The 24788-nt window shown below is 40.1% G+C and overlaps 3 protein-coding genes across 3 annotated transcripts; 1 reads left to right on the top strand and 2 right to left on the bottom strand.

Moving 5' to 3' along the window:
- Positions 1-1839: 1839 nt before the first annotated feature.
- On the top strand, positions 1840-16407 carry LOC6619121 (inactive serine protease scarface). Its single transcript, XM_002043325.2, has 7 exons — positions 1840-1934; positions 5570-5931; positions 8715-8885; positions 12900-13651; positions 13705-13857; positions 13913-14181; positions 15158-16407. Exons 2-7 carry the CDS (start codon positions 5605-5607, stop codon positions 15448-15450), a joined length of 1965 nt encoding a protein of 654 aa, XP_002043361.2. The 5' UTR covers positions 1840-1934; positions 5570-5604; the 3' UTR covers positions 15451-16407.
- Positions 16408-18538: 2131 nt separating this feature from the next.
- On the bottom strand, positions 18539-19602 carry LOC6619120. The gene has a single exon (XM_002043324.2). The coding sequence runs from the start codon at positions 19514-19516 to the stop codon at positions 18722-18724; it is 795 nt and encodes a 264-aa protein (XP_002043360.1). The 5' UTR covers positions 19517-19602; the 3' UTR covers positions 18539-18721.
- A 2517-nt stretch (positions 19603-22119) lies between these two features.
- On the bottom strand, positions 22120-23702 carry LOC6619119 (transmembrane protein 53). The gene is made up of 4 exons (XM_002043323.2): positions 23576-23702; positions 23099-23421; positions 22678-23038; positions 22120-22617 (listed from the first exon to the last, which is right to left on the bottom strand). Exons 2-4 carry the CDS (start codon positions 23401-23403, stop codon positions 22252-22254), a joined length of 1032 nt encoding a protein of 343 aa, XP_002043359.1. The 5' UTR covers positions 23404-23421; positions 23576-23702; the 3' UTR covers positions 22120-22251.
- Positions 23703-24788: the final 1086 nt, after the last annotated feature.

Genomic DNA, 24788 nt, shown 5'->3' with positions numbered 1-24788 from the left:
CAACGCAGTGGAGTTGACACATGCGGCCATGTGAAGTATAGTCTTTTTTAAGCTGATATCTACATGTACATAACTTTTCAAAAGTCAGAGCAGGCTGCGTCGAACCACTATATTATACATACTGGCATGTAGCTGGCATAAGGGTTAGTCGGAAAAAATTGAGAAAAATGTTTCTTCTTAGTTTTTGATAATACTGTATGTATTTTAACTATAAATCTTTCATGGAAACAGTCAAGACAATTATCAAAAATTATTAAAATGTTATCATAGTTTCGTTATTATACCCCTTACTCGTAGAGTAAGGGTATACTAGATGAAAAGTATGTAACAGTCAGAAGGAAGCGACTATGTAAAATATGTATATTCTTGATCAGGATCAATAGCCGAGTCGATGTGACCATGCCGTCTGCTCGTTTGAACGTCGAGATCTCAGGAACTATACAAGTAAGAAGGTTGAGTTTCAGAATACAGATTTTAGAGACAAAGACGCAGCGAAAGTTTGTTGATACATGTTGCCACGCCCACTCTAACACCCATAAACCACGGCCTCACTTTTGGAAAATGTGTTAGTATTTGTTCACATTTTGATTAGTCTTGTAAATTTCTTGTCTTGTAAATTTATAGTCTTGTAAATTTCTATTTATATTTCTATCTATGCCCCGCCCACATTTTTGAAAAATTGTTGGATGTTTTTTCATATTTTTATTAGTCGCTTAAATGTCTATCGATGTTAAAAAAAATGGCACGCCGACTCCACCGAACCGTTCACGCTCACACTTTGGAACAATTTTTAAATTTTTTGTCATTTAATTTCCCAATATCTATCGATATCCCAGAAAAATGAAATTTCGCGTTCGCATTCACACTAGCTGAGTAACGGGTATCTGATAGTCGGGGAACTCGACTATAGCATTCTTGTTTTTGATTTGATGTTCGGTATATAATGGTTTCTTTTAAATAAACATATATGTAAGGGAAGGGTATAAAAGCTTTGACCTTCCGTAGCCCACTTCCTATCCTGTTTTGTTTTTTATTTTCCCTAATAACTTGGCTAAAGTTACTTTTCAACACTTTAATTTTTTCGTTCTTCTTCAGACTCCAAAAAAAAAAACAATTTTAAAACAATCTTGACGTAAATTCTAACTTTTTTCGTGTACATGTGTAAGAGCCCCTCAAGGTATGTTTAAATTTAAATTAAATATTGCGCTTGTACATTCCATTTTATTCGTATGTATGGTTCACCAGAAACAATTTGGTGACGACTACCAAGAATTTCCTGTTTTATGGCGAATCAAATTATTTGCATACCTCGGAATCACTTGCGAACACTCTCGAACTAAAAGCCAACATTGTGTATGCGAGAGCCAAATCGCTCTTTAAGGCCCAAAACCAGACTCTGAAACCACAATTAATTAGTAATAGCGCCCACTAGAGCCCGACATAGCCCTACTAAAAATGTAAAGCCCCTAGAATGCGCAAGACAAATTAAGCCGCGCCGCCAGACGAACGGAAGACTTCTTCTGAGCCGACCGAGCGCTGAGGCCCGCAGAGACCCGCCTGAAGCTTTGCCGCTTCTTCAGAGACGTGTCGTGGTGAGACTACTGAGCCCAAGAGCCCCACCAAACGAAAGTGAACATGCGGAGAGCACAAGCGTTGCGCCGGCGTCGGTTGGCGACGCAGACGTTGACTCATCTGCTGAGACGGGCAGCCAGCCTCAGTGATTCACTTGTTCGCGTTCGCATCTTTGGCAGCTGAGGCTGCGGCTTCGGCTTCTGATGCAGGCGTCGGCTGCGGAGCTTCTGCGACGCGCTGCGGTTGGGGCTTTGCTGGGCACATATAAAACAAACGATCTCGGAGAAATATTCACAATCATATTCAAGTTGTTCGTTCGCGCGTTCGAGTTCCAGTCCAGAAAGATTTGGATTTCCATAAGTGTAAGAAAAGAAACAGACAGGCGACAGTGATACAGTGTAATCGTTAGCTGCGGCGCACATCCGGGTTTCGGAAGGGATTCGGACCGGACTTACGCACATAGTTCTTTGCCTAATAGATCTTTACCCCAGTGCCCGACCGGCGGTGACTTGTGAAAAGTTAAAGGACATCGCAACTGCCTGCCAGGCGAGCTCCATTTGAAAATGCTGCAATGCATCCAGGTCAATTGGGCTGTTTGGCTATTACTTGTGCAGCCGCAGCAGCAGCCTTTTGTGGTTGGAAATTAAATTCATTTGCGGTTGATTGATTGATGGATAGTTCCATTGATTCAGTTTCAGTTGTCTCTGCTCCGAGGTTGCCGAGTCGCTACCTCCGTCCGTCCGCCGTCCGTCAGTTTGTGCAGCCATTTCGACTTCGCATTTGGTTGCCACCGTCCATTGTGTTTAGCTCGGTGGAAATTTATTTGTTGGTGATGCGATCTGAACTTTGCTGTTTGTTGTTTTGTACTGTTTTGTTGAATTGTTGCCAAATGCGCCAACACAAAAATTTGCAGTTTTAATTTATGTGGAAAGCGCCCACGGAAATGCAGCAGAAACTGCAGTAAGCAGACAACACAGCACCACTAGAACCACCAGCCTCCGAAATAACAGCATCAAAATTCAGTTTGCAGTGGCCTCTGCCTCTGCCATAAGCCAGAGGAGTTACTACATAGAAGTACTAAATTTAAGGTTGACAAACCATTTTGGAGCCGGTTGACATACTGCCCCTAAAAAGAAGAAACACATCTTACACGTTTGTTTTGGCTGTGATCTAAAGGACTTTACATAGAACTTTTGTATTTTCATGTATGTAAAGTAAAATTTGTCAAATAACTGGACCACAAATGGGAACATTTCGGCTTGAGTTTATTTAACCAGGTCCATGTTCATGTTGAGAAAGCTAGTTAATTAATTTAGTATATATCATAATCGCAACGTTCCTTTTCAATAACAAAATTTAGATTTCAGCTGAAAAGGTTAACTTATCTTAAACAAGCAAACAATTTCAAAATTTTTTTTTTTTGCTTAACAATTCTTCGGAAGAATGCAATTGTTTTCGATTTAAAAAAAAAACACAAAGTTATACATATGGTCGAAAATCGTACGTATTCAGTGAGTGTATAGCTTTAAAGAATAGGATTACATTTTAAAATGATATATGTATTATGTATATATTATATAGTATGATATCATAACATATATTTGTATCATATGCAACAGAAGGACGACTTTTGGAAAAGTTTTTGCAGATAGCTTTAATATTGGAAGACTAGTTTGACGGACGGAAATTACCATTTTTATTTCACTGCGTTCTCGCTGAATTCAATATACCTTTTGCAAGGGTATAATATTCCATATAATTAAACAAGTATCACATAAATATGCAAATTATATTACTTTAAACTAATTTCATTTTTATTTGAATTTTTAATGATGATTTTATGTGATTTTTGAATTTACTTTGGCGAAGAAAGAATATTATTTACCTATTTATTTTCCATTAATTTTTCGGGTGTTTCACAGGAAATGAATTTCAAAATTTTATTTTGCTTAGCGATAGAAAAAAAAGCGGAAATGCTTTTTTCTATATGTTACATACTTTTTGAAAAGTCGTATATACTCTACGAGTAATAGGTATACCATTTATTCGTTAAATTATTTAGAATATCGATGGGAGTTTCCAGTTAAAATTAATTCAATTTTAAAAGTGGATCTGAGCCCCTACTACAGCATATTGCATATATTTATAAGTTTTGTAACTATGGTATTACTTGCTATGCATGGATTTGACAGATATTTAAACTAATACTTGTAATTTGTTGCTTGTGTTACAACTCTTTTTTTATTTTTTTTTTTATTAATATACATTATTATTATTATTATTAACTGATACTTACCCGGCAAAGAGTCTTCTTCACTTATAAACAAAACAAACAAATCAGCTTCAAATCGTATAATTTTTTAATAACAGAGCAGCAATCTAAATTTAACAAATGACGTGCATATACATTTGTCGCTATGCGTAGGGTTGCCCACAGTGACTTTTTAAATATTTTGCCGTTGTATTGCATATTTTATTTGGTACTAGAAGTCCCGAAGCTGTTTCATCCGTGTTTTACGAATTTCTTAAGTCGGTTGAAAAACCAGAATTGGTGAATTCCGAAATTACGTCATATGATTGGCTACGGAATTGCTGAGGTGGCAACCACACTTTCGTTTGCGGATTTTTTTAGGTGCCAAAGCTTGTTTGATATTATAATTCCTGTCAGCTGTTTGTAGAACAGAGAAGCCAGTAGCGAATAAAGTCCAACTTATAAGATATTGGCATAAGCCGCTGCAGCTAAATATTTTTGATGAATGTTGAGAACACAAAAAGTGATATTTCCCACGTAATTTCTTGATGTGTGTACCTGAAAGTGCGTTGACTAATATTCTCCCCACTCGCACATACAATTAATTCTGAAAATTATACAACATCATTGCTTAGCTGAGGCCTGAATATGGAATATGGCATCCATTAGTTGGCTGGTTTGGTAATAGATGTAAGCCTACAACCCGGATTTTGCTCGTAAGCTGAGCTATGAATGGGTCTAGGCAAAGACACTAGAATAATTCTAGTGTTAGTTATTCTAGTGTCTTTGGTCTAGGGTAGCGTGATGTGAATCGAAGGCAAATCCTGTATATTAATAGCTGTTTTCAAAATGCAGCAAGGCTTTGAATTGCCAAAAAGAATTTCATACTTAGATTTATCAGTGGGGAAAGCGGCTCGACGTTGTATCTCCATAATTCCCGTCATTTTCAACGGCTTTTCAATATAATTTCTCAACCGATATAGTTGCTGCTTCAAGAAAGTTCGTGGCTTAGACTTCTCATACTTAATAAAGTATGCCGCGAGCCAATTATAAAGATATTGGTGGTCCATAAATTCTAAGAGCTTAAATAGAATGTAGGAAATTTGGCAGAAATTTCTAAATTTCTAAATCTGTTACTGAAATAAGCAACCAAAAAGTCCAAAAAAAGAAAATATTTTATGCTAATTTCGGATTGGTAAAAACCAGCAAATACGCAAATTCTTGTTTTTGCTTGGTACCGGGGCTGCTTTTACTATTTTTAGCTTTTAGTCACGGACTTGTCGAAGAATAACATGCTAATTTAAGCAGCTCTCTTACTGTCGTCCATTGGCGGTTTACTGTGGTACAACTCATTCAGCAACTATTCCTTATATCAATCAAAAACCGCCGTCAAAACTGACGCTTCAATTGTTCGTTTTCCAGCCAAGCACAGTTTTTGCAGATGATATCGCAGAGATTGGGGGATCTCCCTGAAACAGGTTGCCATAGGAGCAACAAGGCAGCAAGACTCAATCTTTGAAATTCCTCTATAGTCTCGGCAGCCCCTTCTGCTTGACCCCCTTTGCATTTGTGGTTCCAGTCTGAGGCATCTCACACGGACTTGTTTGGAGCTCGTAAAATCCCGACGAGAAATTATTTCATCATAGCCTGTATACTTCCTATAGGAAGTCTTAGAATTCTTTGAGGTCATTAAATTTGATTGATTGTCACTGATTTGACTTGGTCGCCTCTTCTATTTTTCCCCAGTGTTCTTCAGCCTCAGATCGAGAGAGTCCGGCGCCATGTCCGTTTCACACTTCAGGGAGCAGCTCGCCCTGTGCATCACCCTGGCAGTGCTCGCCGCTGCCAGTGGCGACTACCAGGCCAACATGTTTCTAAATGGCCAATATCAGAACGGCATCAAGGACCAAAAGGAGAACCACCTTTCAGTAAACCCCGCGACGAACGTGTTCCTCAACCACGCCATAATCAGCAGGCAAGCGTCGCCCTTCCAGGGCCCAACCTACCTGCCTCCCAAGGAGTTCCTGAAGTGCGCTCCCGGCCAGCAGTGCGTCCGCAGTGGTCAGTGCCTGAACGGATTTTTCGCCCAGCAACTACCCAAGATTCAAGTAAGTGAAATGCAGAAACGCTGAATCGCTTTCCACACACCGGCCAACGTTAATTTGCCCATTTGTATCTTCGTCTACTGGATCACTTGGAATATTGGTTCGGGTTTTCCCGGAACAGAAAATAAAAATAAAACAAATCCGTCCGTCCGCTGCTGTTGCTGTTGCTTGATTAGCTTGCCTGATCTGCATTTTGTGCTCTGCTCCTGACGTTTTTGGCTTAATGGCTGGCGGCTTGAGTTGTGTGGCACATTTACCGCTATTTTCCGGTTTGTCATTACCAAGGTTCGAAATACCAGCCCACATACATATTAACATGCTGTCCGGTCCGTAGACCGAAGACCGAAGAGCGAAGAGCGAAGAGCGTAGGGACGGGGAGTTTCGTAATCGCCCAAAATCGAATAAAAAGCGAACTTTGTGTTTAATTGCTCTGCCAAAAACACATCATCACGCATGCGTGTGTACAGAAAAACAAGAAGTCAGCGACACCGAAGTGGGTAAACAACCTAAATTGGGCAGTTCGTCAACATATTTCCTCTACCGGTATAACGAACTTCATAACAGTTTGCGGGCAATAGTATGAGAACCTCTCTAACTAATTATTTACCAAATAAGACAGTTGCGAAGCCCGAGGCTATATTCATTTCTGTGTAGTGTTGAACCAACATGTTCTAGGGAGAAAGTTAGCTAACCCCACGCGACATTTTCAATACTTTCGCTACTGAGTCAATAAAGCTATCTGAAAAAAGGCCCAAATATTTTTTCAAATTTTCAAAGCACCCTACGTATCGCCAAAATATCTGTGCAAGTAATTGTTTCTCGGAATAATTAGCAAAACAGTTGGAAGACTAACTATCAATACGCGCTATATCAGCAATCTTCAAAACTAAGCAAACTGATGATGTCAAAACCGGCAATTGAAGTCGCTCACAAACTCACATATATATATCAAACGAACTAGCAGTTCCGGGACCGTGGAAACGGATACGCCAATCCACTGTTGCGATTGAAGCACTTGCCCGAAACAGTTCGACCGTACGGGCTTTAATATGCTGGCACTTTAAATAGCTATTTAATTAAGACACCATTTCGAAACACACAAACAAGATCTGAGTGCTTTCCAAAACCACTAGAGCTGGTCTTCTGCGATCAAAGCCCAAATTATTGCTTCGTAAATATATCCATGCTATTTAAAGCCCATTTAGCTCAAATCACGCTCGGGCCAAAGATCTTTATTAGTCAAGGCCTCAAAGCAATATTCAGAACATTCAAATGGGTTTCCGATTTTAACTTTTCTTGCTTGGGGAGGTATTCAAGCCGAAATAAATAAGAGGATTTAGACAGATTAATTTGTAATATTCAGAGTCTGATTGATATATGGAGTGCCAGTCCAGTTCTGGCGAATCTACGATCTTAACTGGTTTTTAAACTCTTCTCTATTGGACAGGCGCTTCTTGTCTGCCATCCACACCCGATGGGAAACCGCTCAGCAAATTGCCGAGCTACAAATTCCTCAAGTCGACCCCGCCTCAAGCTACTGATGTGGCTTCTGATCTCTGACCGGACACTCTCAAAGTTATTTATTTGGAATTGTTCAGTTGCTAAATGCCAGCTGACCATTGAGATTTGATAAAACTAAATGTACCACATGTACACCCGCGGCAAAGTTCAATGCAAATGCAATAGCTTAAATCATCTATCCGCCGGCCACTGACTCTAGAACCTGGCTGTCCACCTCTTAGCACATCATTTATCCAAGTGGCAAGCTGTGGTGACCTTTTGGCCACATAATCTTAATCAGTGGACATGTGATGCTTACATATATTTATATGTTAAAAATATCTCAGCTACAGAGTTATATTCGATGTATATTTGATAAAATCAACGTATAGCAACACAATAAAAGGAGCTAGATTCGACAAACCGCAGTTTATACATTACATTTCTTCATTATATAATTTCTTATTTAAAATGGCTGAAACCTACTTGCATTTTTCGGTACTTGTACTTGTGGAAAATTGAAAAGAAAAAATTAATTTTTCAATTATTTAAAATGTTTTGCACTTCTACTTACACGTCCATATACATTATTGTGTTATTTTTCTTTTCATAGACGTATTTACGTAGTTTTTTTGAATCCTTAACAATATTAAAGGCCTGAGGAGCCAATAGAGAACAAAAAAATATTAACATTTGTTCTCTTTCTTTTTCTAATGGGTGCTATACTAAATATGCATAATTGCATATAATATATGCAAAATATTATGCATCATATAACTATTTCCGTGTGCTTGCGGGCTTATATCCTGTGGGAAGGTCCAGATCGAGACTTAAAATTTTTTCGCATATATGTCTTCCCAATATTTCCTAGCATGGTCTAATATATTGCCCACACGTACAATGGTTCATTTTGCCACCAAAAAGTCCAACCTTTTCGCAACCCAAGCGAAACAATCGTACTTTACGGTGGGAATAGGGTGCTTGGCCTCTTGTGATTGTTCTTCTATGGAATTCCTGATGGGTCGAAATGCGTAGAAGACATCTATGGACATTTGAGGGCTAACATGACTTGTTCCATTGTTGTATTTGTGTTGTATTTAGCTTACTTTAACTGACTTATTATATGAGAATTCCTGCTCAAGATCGGCCAACTCCCTCAGAAGCTGCTTTGGAAACTCTTTATTTTTAAAGATTAAATTTGTATTCTCAGCATGCTCTTTACTATGCGATGCCTATGTGGCAAATACCTAAAAAAAACTAACCATTATCGAACTGTTTATTTCCAGAACTGTGATCCGGAAACCACTGTCTGCTGTACTTATAGGGCGCCTCCTACCACCACAACAACCACTACTCCCGTGCCAGTGGCAATTTGTGGCCACGACTCCGATTGTGTGACTCCGGACAACTGCCGGAACGGCGAGATTAGCGCCATAAACTACGTAAAGAAGCAAGGAGTAAGTCTCACTCATGACCGCAGGCGGCCAGAATACGTATTCCCATCAAAAGAGTTAAGCAATTCACAGGGGGGAACTGGTGTTCGGCATCATTAGTACGGGGGGTTTCCCATTCATTCCGCCTTTGTAGCTTCATTTCAATAGCCAAATAGCTGTGCTGCTTTAATGTTGTGGCAGTGACGAAACAATCAAAGCTACTGCGGCGGATGCAACTGGCTATGCGAGTATCAAACTCGACCGCAACTATCGCAGCCCATTTCACAATGCCGTCGGTGCTCGACGGAGCATCGTTAAGAAACGGCACCGACACTTTATTGGCACGCAATAGGTTTTGTCGGCTGGTATCCTTTGGGCCCAAAAGTACTGGAGTGCCAGGTCAGGCATGTTTGAGCAATTAAAATAACTGTGGCAGTGGTAACGAACTTGACGCCACCAAGCAGCAGTCCGACTGGAATGCCGTCGCAGCACAAGTATTGCACTACATGCACGCAGCCGAGCAAAAAGTGTTAAATTACAGCCTAGCTGTGATGCAGTCCCTGTGCCACTGCGCGTATGTATTTACAAGTGCACATAAGCAGAAGGTAGGTCATCGGCTCGATAGGAGAGGACAATACTCAGAGAGGCGATAAGACATTCGGCTAAGAGAGATCTCAGGTTTTCACCAGGCGGGCCAGTGCAATTGCATAATTTGCTTACAACATGCCGGAAAAACGGGTCAGTTGCGTACTGTGCTGCTGCATGCAACGCCTTGAAAAAATAAGCACAACAAGTGAAAAATTTGGCAGTGCAGGCGGCAAGCCACAGCTGCACGATCGGCGTTGTCATCACTGATGCCTCTGAAAACTCAATAAAATCGTTGCATCGCTGACTCGCATTCTTTGGCTCTGAGCACTTCCACAGCCTGCGATCCAGAAGCCCTTTCTGGTAGGACCCCATGATATTCCCCTGTCCCCGGTCCCCGGTCCCAACTACGAGCCATAATTGCTCGATTCGCTTAGTTACTGCGAACTGCGTGTGTGAGCAACATTAATGTATATTATCAATAAGATGGCTGTAGTTACGCCCAGCCGGCGCTGGATAGTGTAGCAACGAAAACGCTAGGAACGCAGGCAAGGTCACTTAACTCTGGGCCTGGCATGATCATTATGTTTTTCAACCAGAAGTACCTCTGCAAATAGGAATTTCATAAAATCGATACAACAGAATTTTCAACACGGTGTTCCTCCTTTTTTAAGAAGTTAAAGCAAATAGTTACTCGCAAGATATAATTAACTGCCATCCCAAGTAGCTTGAAAAAGTTTAATCCGAAAAATGGGGCTTGTGTTGAGCATTTTATGGTCTCACGGGGTCATACTGCGTATGAAAGACAATAGAATTGCAATGCTAGTTGTTTTCCCTTCCGTATTAATTTTGTATTTTGTAGATCTTGAAAGATAAACGAATGATTGCCTTTGCTCAATTAAAATATACTAATACTAATTGTAATAATACCTATACTTACCACTTTCTTGGTCTTATATATTTTGTTTGAAATTAAAACACAAAAAGGAAATGGTGGCTTAATTTCGGCTATTTCGCTATTTCCCCTTCTATAGAATTCAAGTGTTATGGAAGTGTAGTAGCTTGTTTGGTAGTTTCGTTCGTTACTAAGCTCTAGTAAGTTTTCTCTGCTGCCAGAATGTACGGCACTTAAGGACAGAATGGAGTTATAGATTCTCTAGTCCAAGCCTAGACTCAGGGTAAAAACCAAGGCACGTAGGCTCAAAAAGCATTCAAAGCAAGAAAGCCAGAAGCCGGGAATGTCGAGCGCTTAGCATGCAGACGAAAACTCAAGCGGCTAACTCAAGGTCTAGGTCGCGCTCGAGTTCTCCTCGAGGTTGCTCGCTGCTCATACGGCGGTCGAAAAGTCGTTAACAGCTCTTAACATTTTTTCGCGTCGTGCAGGTTGACTTTGCTGGTGGGTTTTCGGTTTCCTTTGGCTAATGCGTGTTTTATGGTCATTATAATTGTTATGGTTTTATTAGCTTTGTATGCTGCTAATCGACATCGATTGTTACGTTCCGATACACTGTCAATGGCTGCGACTTTGTTTTAATTAACATAAGTCCGTGATGTATGTACAATCATATACAGCGTAAAATGACATCTTGCCCGCTTGATTTGGGTTTTTATTAATTGGTTTTCGCATAGAGCGAGAGAGACTTGGTATCTAGTTTGGTCGTAAATTACCGAGCTTACGCCCACGTTAATGATGATTAAGCATAAACTGCACCGCATGACGCATAAACAAAAGGCTTTAACGCCGAACTTCTAACACAACTGGCTGGCGACCTGCAAGCACTTGTACTTCAGGGCCGAGCGTGGTATTTAGAAGCTTCTTCCACTCTGCGACTCGGCTCGATTAAACTTGGCCCGCACCGAGATGGCCACTCGTAAAACGAAAATGTAGAAGCGTCCACTTTATAGGTTTATAAAAAGTGTGCGGCGAAGAGGTGAGGAGCAAGACTGGGCAATTTAGTGTTGTGCCAGAGGCGCCTTAATGCAGTCATAAAAATTGTTTCGTGTGTGTAGTGAAGCATTAGTGTCATAAATTTCGCCGCTGGAGATGTCGTCACGGCTTGACCTTTCCCCAAGCCATTAAGGCAGCATCGGCCTATCACCAAAGTATCCGCTTCTGCTTTTCTGAATCCATTGAACTTGGTAATGGCTTTAAATTATACATTTTTATAATATATATATACTTCGAGTAATTGCAACATTATTAACAAATTGCGACAGACAATCTATGGGACATTAACAACAACCTTAATGGACAACTTGTCTGGTATGGCCAGCAACAACATTTATAAAAAGCATTTTGGGGCCTCCCTGCGCGCTTGTCGTTGGTGACTACATATTTTAGCTGTCGCTGGTACACAAGTAGTAGCTCGAGGTTTTTGTTGTCGAAGTTGTTATCTTCGCGTAACATGATTGATCATAAGCTATGCAATGGCCACTGGCCACTGACCACTGACCACTGACCACTGACCACTGGCCGGTAATCGCCGCTCAGGGGCAAAAATTGGTGTTGTGCGGCATTTCGCCTGCTCAGAAAAGCTTGTTGTCATTGATCAAAATTAAATGCGCTTCTCTTCTCCGTCCTGCTTTCTCGCAGGGCCCGCCCTGATTAATAACATGTATTACATAAGTTTAATGGTTTAATGTGCGCGGTAGGCTGAGCCTCACAAAGTACCAGCGTGAATGATGTCTACATTAAGATAACATTTGATTAACTCTAAAATGATACAAAATTGAGCCAGACAGCCGACAGCTGTGCCTAATGATGATCTTCACAAGTTAATCAGAAAGACAAGTTCCACATACTAGGGATAATGGTCATTTCCATTAATGAACCTAAATAAGGCCGAACTGGGACTTGGCCAACGGAAGTGTTTTGTTTCAGCTATGATACAAATAATTATTTGACCACAGCATGCGGCTTTAAGTTGCCATAAAGAAGGACTACCAACTCTGTATCTCTGTACAGTTGCTGTGATTGCATATCCAAATGCTAACTCGTCTTTGGGTTACCGCAACTGGACATATTTTCTATGAATACATGTAGATCTGTATACAATTTTATTGAGAAAGCATCGGATAGACATGTCATTACCCACAATTGCTGAATATTTCAATTAAAAGCAGCAGACCGACAAACTTGACAATGCCATTGTACGAAAGACGGTACCGAAGTACGGGGAGCTATTGGGGAGACGGTGTCCGAGTACGCCCATGGTGTGTTGTATTCCACCATGAATCTGCAATATTTTCTCGATTCCATTAAGCCAAAGCGCAAAGGCCATTGACGGGCCAGTCGAGTAACTCCGTCCAGTGTACCAATTGACCTTCCGATTTCTGAATAGGCACATACATAGGTACAGGCTGCTTTAGCAAGCATAGCGAAATTGTGTGTCATTGGCAACCGCAACCGACTATTGCCGCTCTTCTCTAAGCCCCACTCACTTTCACTTACAGCCCAACCGCTGCCCTGCCCCTAATACATGCTGCCGCATACCCTCGACCACGCTAACGGAGGATGGCTATATTTTCAACCTTCCGGAGAAGACCTTCCCGCTGCCGACGAAACCAGCAGTGCTCGCGGTGCGCTCCACCCAGGCGCCGCTCCGCCCGCAGCCCACGACTGCTGTGCCAGCTTCTCGACCCACCATTGAGTATCTGCCGCCCTCCACCACACAGCATCCCAGTTACGAGAACGTCCAGACAAGCCGACGTCCAGTCTACTTGCCACCTTCCCCGGCCACTGAATCGGCCAGCAGTCTCATCCCACAAGTTAGGCCGAGGCCGGAGCCACGCCCCCAGCCGACGCGCCGGCCTACGAACGAGTACCTGCCGCCTGCGGCCGCTAACGAAATCCCTCGGTTCGAGCCTGACCGCGCTCCGCAGCCATCGAACCAGAAGCCAATCTACCGCGGAGAGGACCAGCTGTCGCCTCAGATCTTTCCCACTCCCCAGCCAGCCAATGTCCCAAAACACTTCGCCAAGTGCGCCTCCGCCTTAGTGTGCACCTCTGAGAACTTCTGCAACGCCATCGGAGTGCTGTCTGAGACCCCCGTAGAGCTGTCTCCCATGGAAGCGGCTTTCCGAGTGCCCCTTACGGACTGTTTGCAGACAGAGAACGGCTCTCCCGGGAAGTGCTGTCGTGACCCTAACTACGTAGACCCCTGGCCGGTTAACTTAGCCGGAGTGTGCGCGACAAGGAACAAGCGGTAGTGAGGCAAATTCCTTACACGGAGCAACGACTTACCTCCTTCTTTTCCAGAACGAAGCCCACGGGAGTTAAGGATCTGGATGCAAACTTCGCCGAAATCCCCTGGCAAGCCATGATCTTGCGCGAGTCCAGTAAGACGCTTATTTGCGGAGGAGCCATTATCGGAGACCAATTTGTTCTGAGCTCCGCCAGCTGCGTAAATGGGTATGTGAAAACTGTCTATAGTTTCCTCAAAGTCACTACAATTGAAACCCACTAGCCTTCCGGTGAGCGACATTCGTGTTAAGGCTGGCGAATGGGAGCTGGGCAGCACGAACGAGCCTCTGCCGTTCCAGCTGACAGAAGCCAAGACCATCGACGTCCATCCCGACTACGATCCGTCGACAAACGCCCACGACTTGGCCATTATCCGACTCGAAAGACGTTTGGAGTTCGCATCCCACATCCAGCCCATCTGCATAAGCGACGAGGACCCAAAGGATTCCGAGCAATGTTTCACCTCTGGCTGGGGAAAGCAGGCGTTATCTAGTAAGTGTTTACATTCAAAGTCACGATGCCTTGGGGAACTGATCTTTACCTTGGTTAGGTTCAAAAGAAAACGCGACAATCGGAACAGAAAACAGTAAATCAAAGTTTGAAAATTTAAATTTAAAAAAATTATTTCCTTCATATATAAATGATAACACATGTTATTTATACCCGTTACTTGTAGAGTAAAAGGGTATACTAGATTCGTTGAAAAGTATGTAACTGGTAGAAGGAAGCGTTTCCGACCATATAAAGTATATATATTCTTGATCACGATCAATAGCCGAGGCGATCCAGCCATGTCCGTCTGACCGTATAAACGTCGAGATCTCGGGAACTATAATAGCTAGAAGATTGATTCAGCATACAGATTCTAGAGACATAGGCGCAGTGAAATTTTTGTAGACCCATTTTGCCACGTTTACACTTACGCCCACAAGCCGCACAAAACTGCCACGCCCACACTTTTGAAAAATGTTCTGAAATGATTTCATTTCAAAAACGTCCTTACTTTTAGCTACAAAACGCCTATCATTTTATTCCCTAATATCTATCTATATCCAAAAAAATTATAAAATTTCGCGTTAGCATTCACACTGAGTATATCCGTTACGGATAGTCAGGGAACTCGATAAAATCACTGAATTTAATATATAAATTATATCAGTGGAGAGGGAATATTGAAACACAATGTATCCTTATATACTTCAGACGACATAAAGTACGATATAAGTATAGGACTGAATTGTTATTGAATTATTAATTGTTTTTGATTATAAAGTATTCATAATTAGTCGAGCTTTTTTAATACAAAGGTATTTACAACGGTATATAAAGAATATAAAGGTTAGTTTCTAACATTGAGCTGCCCTCACTCTCCACATAATATTTTTCACAATTTAAATAATCCTTTCAACCAAATTTCTACTTTAATTTCTTTCTCGATTCAATACGTTTCTTATTTTTCGTTCAACAGTACATGAAGAGGGCGCTCTAATGCACGTGACCGACACTTTGACGCAAGCACGCAGCGAGTGCAATGCCGACTCCAGCAGTGTGTGTAGTGCTACCAAGTTCGACTCTTGCCAATTCGACGTGGGAAGCGCGCTTGCCTGCGGCAGCGGCTCCAGCGTCCGCCTCAAGGGAATCTTCGCCGGTGAGAACTCCTGCGGAGAGGGGCAGACAGTGCGTTTTGCCAAGCCGGACATTAAGTGGATTAACACGGCGTTCGCCGAAAACAACAAGCCGCTCCTGCTGAAGAGATTTTGAGATGGACCTTTATTTGGACTACGACCAAGGAACGAGAAAATGTTTGCATCCCGATACTACAGATAAACAGGGTAAATAACCCAAACGCGCTGAGGGGTTATGAACTTGCCATTGCGATTTCGTTGGAGCTCAAAGAGGAGGGCATTCGATATGGTCAATTTATCTATTTTGTTAAAACACACAAGGTTGCTTTCTGCGAAAGCATTTTTGTTTCCAGATCTGAAATCAACATCTTCACAATACACTTCTAATAACTTTGTCGTCTTCACAATACACTTCTAATAACTTTGTCGTAAATTATAAATAGAAACGTTAGGTGGGAACGAGAAGTCGTTTATATACGAAATTGATTGTGTATAATACAAGCTCGCGAGCCCAAGCTGTCAAACCCATTTAAATAGTCTTTTTACTTGTCCACATGCTGAATGCAGCTCCAATGAAAAAGCTACATTTTACTATCTAGATACAATTTTTCTCATTACCTTTACGAGTTTGTTCGAATATTATCATATGTTGTATGTATATATACATATACGTAAAATCTTAATGTCAAAAATAACATTTTCTTCAGTGAGCGAGGCCAACGATGTAGAGTCATAGCTGCATGAGTTTGAATCAGTTTGTATACATTGCGTGCTCTCGAAGTACGTATGTACATATGTTAACGATTTCAGCTATGGGGAGATGTAAAATACTTTTGTAATTATAATTACTTTGGAGAAACCAACTCACCGCCAACCAACCACAATTAATAGAGATTATATAAGTTTTAAGACGTGCACTTTCCAAGCAAAGGCCCTAAGCAAACACTTAAACCGTACAACGGAATCTCCGCACCAATAAATTTATTCATATTTAAAGTTTCCCTATATTATAAATTGAATTATATTATGTTTAATGTGTCTAAAAATAGCTTATAATTTAATTATTAAATAAAGAAAACTAAGATGTACGACACTCACATTTGTTTAACCTTGCAGGGGATGGCACAGTAGTTAAGTTACCTTTATATATTCTTGATCGGAAACACGACCGACCCGCTATGCTTAATGATGCTGGGTTCGCTACTCTAGTTAGTTGTAGAGTAATAGGGCATACGAGTACTAGATTTTGGAAAGTATGTAACAGGTGAAATGAAGCTTTCCCGACATAACATATATATATACATATATTCTTAACTATAAAAGCAATAAATGTATGATTAGGCATGCATGTTTAAATGATATGTCAAAAACGTTTTGACCAAACCCACAAATCGCCAAAGCATGGCCTTTGAAAAATATTTTGTTTTGTTTTTCATATAAAATATCTTTTATCAAGGTACGAGCTATTGATGAACGCTCCCTGAACATACTTTAGTTCTGATAGCAACTTTTCTGACGAAAAATAATTTTTTATCCAACTGATACAATTTTTCATTTGTCACTTTTCACCAACACATTTTATTTTTAACTCTTATGTATTGAGCCAAAAAAGTTGGCATTAAAATTTGTGTATGTTGAAGGGTCGATCGCCACAAGTTTTTGCCTCGGAAAGATATACATATATGTTAGTTTTTATGTTAGCGTACTTCAATTACATTCCCAGAATTCATCCCCGTTTAAATAACTAAGTTATTAAATAACAGATGCACATGGTTTGACATCCGACTTTCTAAGTTTGAAGGGTTAGTATGCATTTGAAAATGACATTTCAACGACACATACGTACATATATACATAAATTTTTACATATGTGTATATAGAAGATCAGTAATAGGAAATTTAGCTATTTAATGCTGTTGTCCTAAAGTGATACAGATAGGGCTTACATATATCGTAGAAGTTTCAGTTGTTCTGAATTTGGGAAAGGTGTTTCTTTTTTTGCTCAATAACTTTTTATGGAAATGTTTTTCAAATGTAAGGTGTTAGCGACTTTCAAGGGTTATTCAACTTTCAAGCTAAAAAATAATTCAAGTTCTCGTTGGCACTTCCTCTAGCGATGTAACGGATATTTGATATCCGGGAACTCGACTATATCATTTTCACGTGTTTTTAAATATTTTGGCTTATCCTAGGAATTCAACGCTTAGACAAAGGCATCACAAAAAGAGCGGAAAATCATCGCTATTAATCACCGATGTTTATGCGCATTTTAACGGGCAAAGTACTTCCTGCTTCATCACTCTTTCACCACATTTTAATCACTAAGTCCCCAATCATTTTTGAAGAGGGATATATTATCATCGCATTTTCATTCGTTTTATGCTAATTTTTCAGGACATCGACATTATGCTAATGAATAACATAATTATTTCATCATTATAACTTAAAATAAGCATATGCTTTTAGTTTAAGAACACAAATACATAATTCCGGAGTCTGGGGCGACTTGTTGACTTTCGAGTTAGGGCCAGCTTCATTTCATTTGAGTTGGAATAACGGTCCACATGTACGATTAAGCTTAAATTAATACAAGTATTATAATGTATAGAAACATGTATTAATGTATTTACCTTAAATTATTCATTTGGTGAGTTGTATTATTTTTGTTTATAAAATTATTTTATTACCTTGAATAAAAATCTAATCGCAATTGATACGCAAAAAAAGGGCACTTGCCGCAACATTGCGGCCATGTTGATTGATCGCCGGTTTTACGGTCGCGATGGTCGTCCTGCCGAGTCGACTATCCGTCGATTGGTGGGACGAGACCAATCCACACGCGGTTTACCAAGTGGCAATGCATCCGCAGAAAGTGACTCTTTGGTGCCGAAGTCGTGATTGGTCCGTATTTTTTCGAAAACAATAATGGAGGAGGCGAAGTGAACTGGACACCGAGATCGTGCCATTTTATACCGCTGGACTTTTTCATGAGGGTTTTCCTAAGTCGCAGATCTATGCCAACAAGCCGCAAACCACCACCCTCAAAGTGAACATACGCCACGCCATCGATCAAATACAGCCCGATTTGTGGGCGGAATCATAAAAAATTGGACCTTTTCAGGTTGCTTTTCGTTAAAAAATTAAATAGAGCGATTAAACTTAGGCACAGTGTCTTGTTTTTAACATTATAAGTTAGGGAAATCGGAAAAAATTAAAAGGTAAAATAAATTATTTGACAAATATTTATTACCTTCGAGTTCGATACATTTTAAAAGCATTAGTAGTCGATTTAGTGAAATGACTATTCTACCTTACATCGTATATATTTGTATATTTGTAAATTATTATAAAATATTTTGTAAATGGACGGAAAATTCCTTCGAATTCATTATCTTTAACTTTTTGATTTATATATCTGTTTGAATTCCTCCTTGTACAGCGGAATTCGATGCACTACTTTGTTGGGGTCTTCTTGGTCGGCTTGGCTCGGATGCAAAATAGGATTGATATGGCGACGGAGCGGTCGGAAGCACTGCGGGGGATGCCTGATTCTGGTAATACTCATCACCGTATTCACTGATCTCCCGATTGCTAATTTCGTTTAGGCGCTTGTACCTTTCCCGACGCGCTTCTACCAGGTAGAGTACGCCTGCCGGCAGTAGCAGCACAGCGCCAACAACGCCCAGAGCAAATGACCAGCCCATATCGTTGTTCTGCCATCCTGGCATCCAATCCCGAGAATCTCCTTTTGCGCCAAAAATGACCACAGCAATAAACCCGAACACAGAGCCCACAACCTGGCATGATCCTATTGCCAGCAGGAGCACCATGTACCTGTCATCGTCGCGAGAAGTGCGAAGAAATGCTGCAGTGAGTGGTATAACAACAAGGCACATTACAAAGCATAGCGTAGCAAAAAGTTGAACGGATATGTAGAAGCCAGGCAGGAGGAAGTCGTGTATGATGTAATATTCCTCTTCGAAAACCCATAGGCATCCTTTAAAGGAGTTGTCAAAAAATCGGTGTATGTCCTGGAAGTTGTTGAAACAAACTTCCCAAAGGCCTAGGTTAGTGAATCGCGGGTCTTGTAATCTACCGTCTGTAACCAGCCAATAGGGCGTGGAAAACGCGATAACAAAACATATTAGGGAAAACACGGACGCGCTAACGGCAACTTGTAAAATGCGGTTGGACGCACCCATTTGTTCTTTCTATTAAAATATAGTGAAAAAGCCAGCTTAGAAAATAACACGCCCTAAAGTGTGACCGTTGCACTCAAAATGGTATTTTTGAATGACGAATCATCTCACTTAGTATACCACTTCTATGTGGAACGGCTGGGATTTAAGCAGATGTGAAACTTGTCACACTCAAAACAATTTTAAAAAATCACTTTTAATTTAACAACATTATTACTAAATAAAAACTTAAAAATCTTATTAAATAAATTAAAAGCTTTCGGAGACGACCCAACCGATCATCTCATATATGTATGGTGATGGCAGATCTGTGTAAAAAGGGACAACTTGCTGATATTTGAGAACTCATTCAAAATTGTGGTAGCACATAGCATCAGAAGAAACAAAAAAAAGATATTTTTAAAAATCAATACAATGAAGTCCAGAAAACTTAATTGATGCTTCAAGGCCAACACTAATATGTACTAGACCAAATATATACATAACACTTAAGACTTATGCACTATTTCTTAGTTCTTACTTTTTCAAACAGGTGATTTATGAAAATAAAATTAAGTCATTAAGTTGTACTTTTCGATTAATAGCTATGTAACAAAGACAAAAATAAAAGCAAATTGAATTAGAAGACCTATTCAATGCGATAACTGTATATAAAACTTATAAAACTATTTCATACTGAATATTTCAAAAGAAGAGTATTTCTTGGGTGGTATATTTTTCAATCTCTCTCGCCGAAGATCGTCATTCGCTGATCGCCTGGGCAAATGCATTATAGTGACATTTTTGTACATTAAATAAGGTCATAGTGAGTTGCTATATAGTTGTCCCTTCTGTTGACTATTTTTTGTTATTACTCGAGCCACATTCTAAATGTTACATATCTTTCTTTTATTGCCTATTAAAAATAAAACATAAAACCGCGTAATTTGAATAAACTTTTTTGAAGCTACGAAACAAATGTGGAAAAGTATATCATCAAAGTTGGAATATATAAATAATTCTTGCAACTTTTGAACGCTCATCCTATTCTGATACTCTTCAAGATAGAGTTTACACACCCACAGATCGTTTCAAGAAACGTATTGCAAAAGATCTGCTTTCGAATCGTTGAATTTACAAGAACGTGTTCTAAAAAATAATCGAAATATTCCAAAACTGATATCAGATTAAAATAGGTAAATTTTTATTTACCTATTTGTTTAGGCGTTGAAAAGGTCATAGCAAAAGTTTTGCTTTTCTTTGTAAAAGAATTCATTTATAATCTGATTTCGTATTACCAAAAAAAGAAAAAACCATCCCAAAACCATGGAAAAAATAATTAAAGTAATATATTAAAAAGGGTTCAAAAAAAAAGGTTGGACGTGACAGTTTTAGTTGGTTTGTGGTCGTTAGAGTGGGCGTGGCAGATCAAATTTACAAGACTTATAAAAATATCAAATCATATTTCAAGACTGCAGGCGGGGCAGGTTTCTAGGCATTACAGGTGAAAAAAGTTATTGGCATATCGATAGAAAACTTTTTTTTTTTTTTGGAGTAACTAATTCTATTTATTAAGATTTCAAAAGGAATCGTTCAGTAATTCCTCTGAACTTAACCTAATGTGTGATAAAGATAAATGAGACCAAGTGGTATCTTAATTATAAAGTACAAAAGAAAATGTAATATGTTATGTTATCCTCCGGGTAAGGAGATCGCTGGGGTGTACCCTCTTCAGTCTTCGGAGAGAGATGGGATCAGCTAGGATAGTTGCTAGTCGGTTCGGGTGGGCCATAAGCCTGTCGGCATAACGGCTGCTGTGGAAATTAATCTGATCCCCAAGAAGGGTAACTTTCAGATCTCTTTCGATGACTATGTTCGTCACGTACCAGGGGAGCCCAGATGCGTGACGTGCAGCTTTTGACTGGACCACACGGAGCCTATTAAGCTGGGATTTGGCGGCAGTTCCCCACACCTGGATGGCATAACTCCACGTTGGAGCGAGAATGGCTTTGATTAAAAGAGCCTTAGAGCTCATTTGAAGTTTGCTGGAGTGGAAGAGCCAGTCGAGCTTTTTAAGCTTCGCCAGTGACTTTGATTTGACCGACGTGATGTGGGCCCCCCAGGTCAGTCTCCGATCTAGATGAACTCCTAGGTAGCAGTGCGATCTAGCATTGGTGATAGGGCTTCCATTGAAGGTCAGATCTGTGCAGGTTCCGGGTCGCAGGGAAAAAGTTACACAGGCTGACTTTGAGGAGTTAATGGCCACATTCCATTTGGCAGTCCATTTTTCGATTGCGTGCAGCCAATCCTGGACCGCGTTGGAGATAGAAAACTACTAAACTAATACAAAAATCAACAAATATCATAAAAATGTCAAGTGTGGGCGTGGCAGTTTCGAGTCGTTTAAGGCGTAACAGACAGTTTCCTTATCAGTCAGGTCATAAAAAGTGAATCTTGGTCTTGATTTAATTTAATAAAAAGGGAAACAAACTTACACTACGGTCGGGATTGCATTGGTCTACCCGTTAAAAATCCAGTTCGCCAGCACACACGGAATTAGACACAGATTTCGACAAAGACTTTGAAGATACGTTTTCCGTACACAAACCCCCGTTTTCTGTATTAAATAATTGAAAATGTTTTTATTTTAGTAACTTTTAAATTTAATTCTACATAAAGCGCTTTAAATTTGAAATAATTACGTTGAGTTTAAAGTTTTTCATTCGAACAACTAGTTGTGTTTCTTTTTCCTGTGCCAACTAATCGTATTTTAGGTTAACCCGACACACGTTTTCGGATGGCTCAGAATTACCAGCCACCTTGATAGGAGGAATTGCCATGCAGTTCCTAATAAAATTACACACACACTGGACGTACTGCTTGGGATATTTGGTGTAAATCTTAACGTGCTCGGCATCCTCGAAGCATACTGACGATACCTGAATACCCTGATCGCGTCTGAGACGAATAAATTTTTCCACATCCCGATAGGGAATCACTATGTCACCTTTCGAATACAGAAAAAGCTGTGGGTATCTATTGGCTTCGTTTTTAAGGTCGCAAAATGGACTGGGGCGTACTGGCGAAGACGGCACAAATAGGCTTTTCAAGGCAGAAATTGATTCCTGAAAAGAAGTCAATTGTTTTGCTTACAATCTTTATAAATTTGATTCAACGTCACCCACCTCCACAAACCACATAATACTGAGTGTGATGGTTATAACCAGTGCGGCCAAGCAGTTACAGCGCTTTTCCCTACCATAGATGGCTGTAATGGCGCGATACAGGCTCATTATCCTACGCTCCCCAGGAGCGGAGTCAAAAATCACGCCGCGAACTTGCAGCGGAGACTTGTGCTTGATCACAGCTAAATTAATATGTTGGTACAAGTAGGCCCCGCCATTGGAAAATATGTGAAATATTAGTGGATGGGCGTCAAAATTCATGTCCTGGATTAGTTTAAGGATTTTCTCGCCGATAGGAATCATTTCAGATCGCTTCCAAAATAGGCTGTCTACCGGAGCGGTGTAACGCACAGTAATTAGGCTAGGAATAGCGAAATGTCATATGTTATGATTGTGTTGGTGTGTCATTCTTCATACTTACCCCCGCTCCTCGTAAATTTTTGAGTATTTCATGAGGTATCGATCCTGGCAGCCCGCCCACCCCAACAGCATGACAATGGGCACGTGGCTGTCCTCGCCGTCATGGTCCTTAGCTAGTACAAACTCATTTTTAGACGAAGGCTTCGGAAACTTAATGAAGTACTCTAACGTATCCTCTCGCTCCGGTAGGAAGGACCTAGGTGATGACTGGAGACCAGAAGTTTGTATGGCGGCCTTCGATTCTTTATACTGGGTGGCTGTGCCGTCAGGGTTTAACCCGCACGGGTGCGAAGGCGATATCGACATATTGACATACTAATAGTTCTATTGGAAATGAAATTATTTTTTGGTCGGTCGGGTTACGCAAAGACTACTTTTCGTATACGGTCGGCACTAGCTACATATATTGATTTTGTGAACTCCACGTAGTTTTAAAACTCGAGCGTGTGGGGTGCCTGTTAATTTGTTAATAATTTACCTTTCAGCCCATTGATTTGTGACATAGGAGAGTCATCATAATTTGACTGGCCTCTCCAGGCGATGTGATTCACCTAAACTTCCTGGCGACAGCAACCGTGTGCATTCCAGGAAAGTAATCCACTGGGGTTGCTGCTTCTGACGCGGGGGGTTTCAATGGGCTTGTCATGCGCATTAACTTTTGATTTCTATTTGGTTTGTTTAAATTTGTGCCCTACTATAGGACTTTAGCGAGCGAGATTTGATAAGCCAAATTTTTTCCTTTTGTACTTTATAATTAAGAAACCACTTGGTCTCATATACCTTTATACAAACATTAGGTTAAGTTCAGAGGAATTGACTAAACGATACCTTTTGGAACCAAAATAAATAGAATTCTTTCCCAAAAAAAAAAAAAAAAAAAATGGGGAAAGCAATATAAATCTTCGTTAGTTGTACAATTTTGACAATTTCCGAGTTTGCATTTAAATATAGCGGCGGGCACATGCCTATAATTAAACAATTTGAAACCATAAAGTCGAATTCCTCGGCTATTTGATTTCCATAATTCTTTTAGTGTAAGTCCGTTGTAGATCTCAACCTTAATTTAAAAAAAAAAACATAAAGAAGTTGTATCAGAAATTATTTTCCTGAACGGTGCATTCGGTTTCTGTGTTTCTTTCTATTTCACTCTATTCTCAGACTAGACAATTTTTCGAGTCAATAGAAATGTGTAAAATGTGTGTTTTTATGATGCTGAAGCTAAACAAAATAGAAACAGATCTAGAGATGAAGCTCCGAGCTCCGAATGGATACTAATAATTAATAAGTCCTGGTTTGCATTTCGTCTCAAATGTGGGAAAATCATATTAAAGCAAAATATCAGCAGCTCAGATCGAAAACGAAAAAAAAAAAACATTGATCCTTAAGTCTAGTAGAAATCAGTCTCAGCGTTTGTATGGAAAGACAGACGCATATGGCAAGATGAACTCGTCTAGTGATCCTGTTCAAGAATAAAAGTACCAGATATCTACAATTGATACTGACTCTAGTATACTCAATTAGTATACAGAAATCAATTTAACTCAGCTCACTCGGCACAAATGTGATCGTAAGCAAATCATCCCTGGAAAATTATAGAGCATATCATCATCTCGTTTTTGCTCAATCAACATGCCGATTATTAGCTTGATGTATTTAAGCTAAAAATTTGTTCTTTATCAAATTTAATTTAT

Source organism: Drosophila sechellia, chromosome 2R (genome assembly GCF_004382195.2).
Source record: "Drosophila sechellia strain sech25 chromosome 2R, ASM438219v1, whole genome shotgun sequence".
Lineage (NCBI taxonomy): Eukaryota > Metazoa > Arthropoda > Insecta > Diptera > Drosophilidae > Drosophila > Drosophila sechellia.
This window is presented reverse-complemented; position numbering and strand designations above follow the sequence as displayed.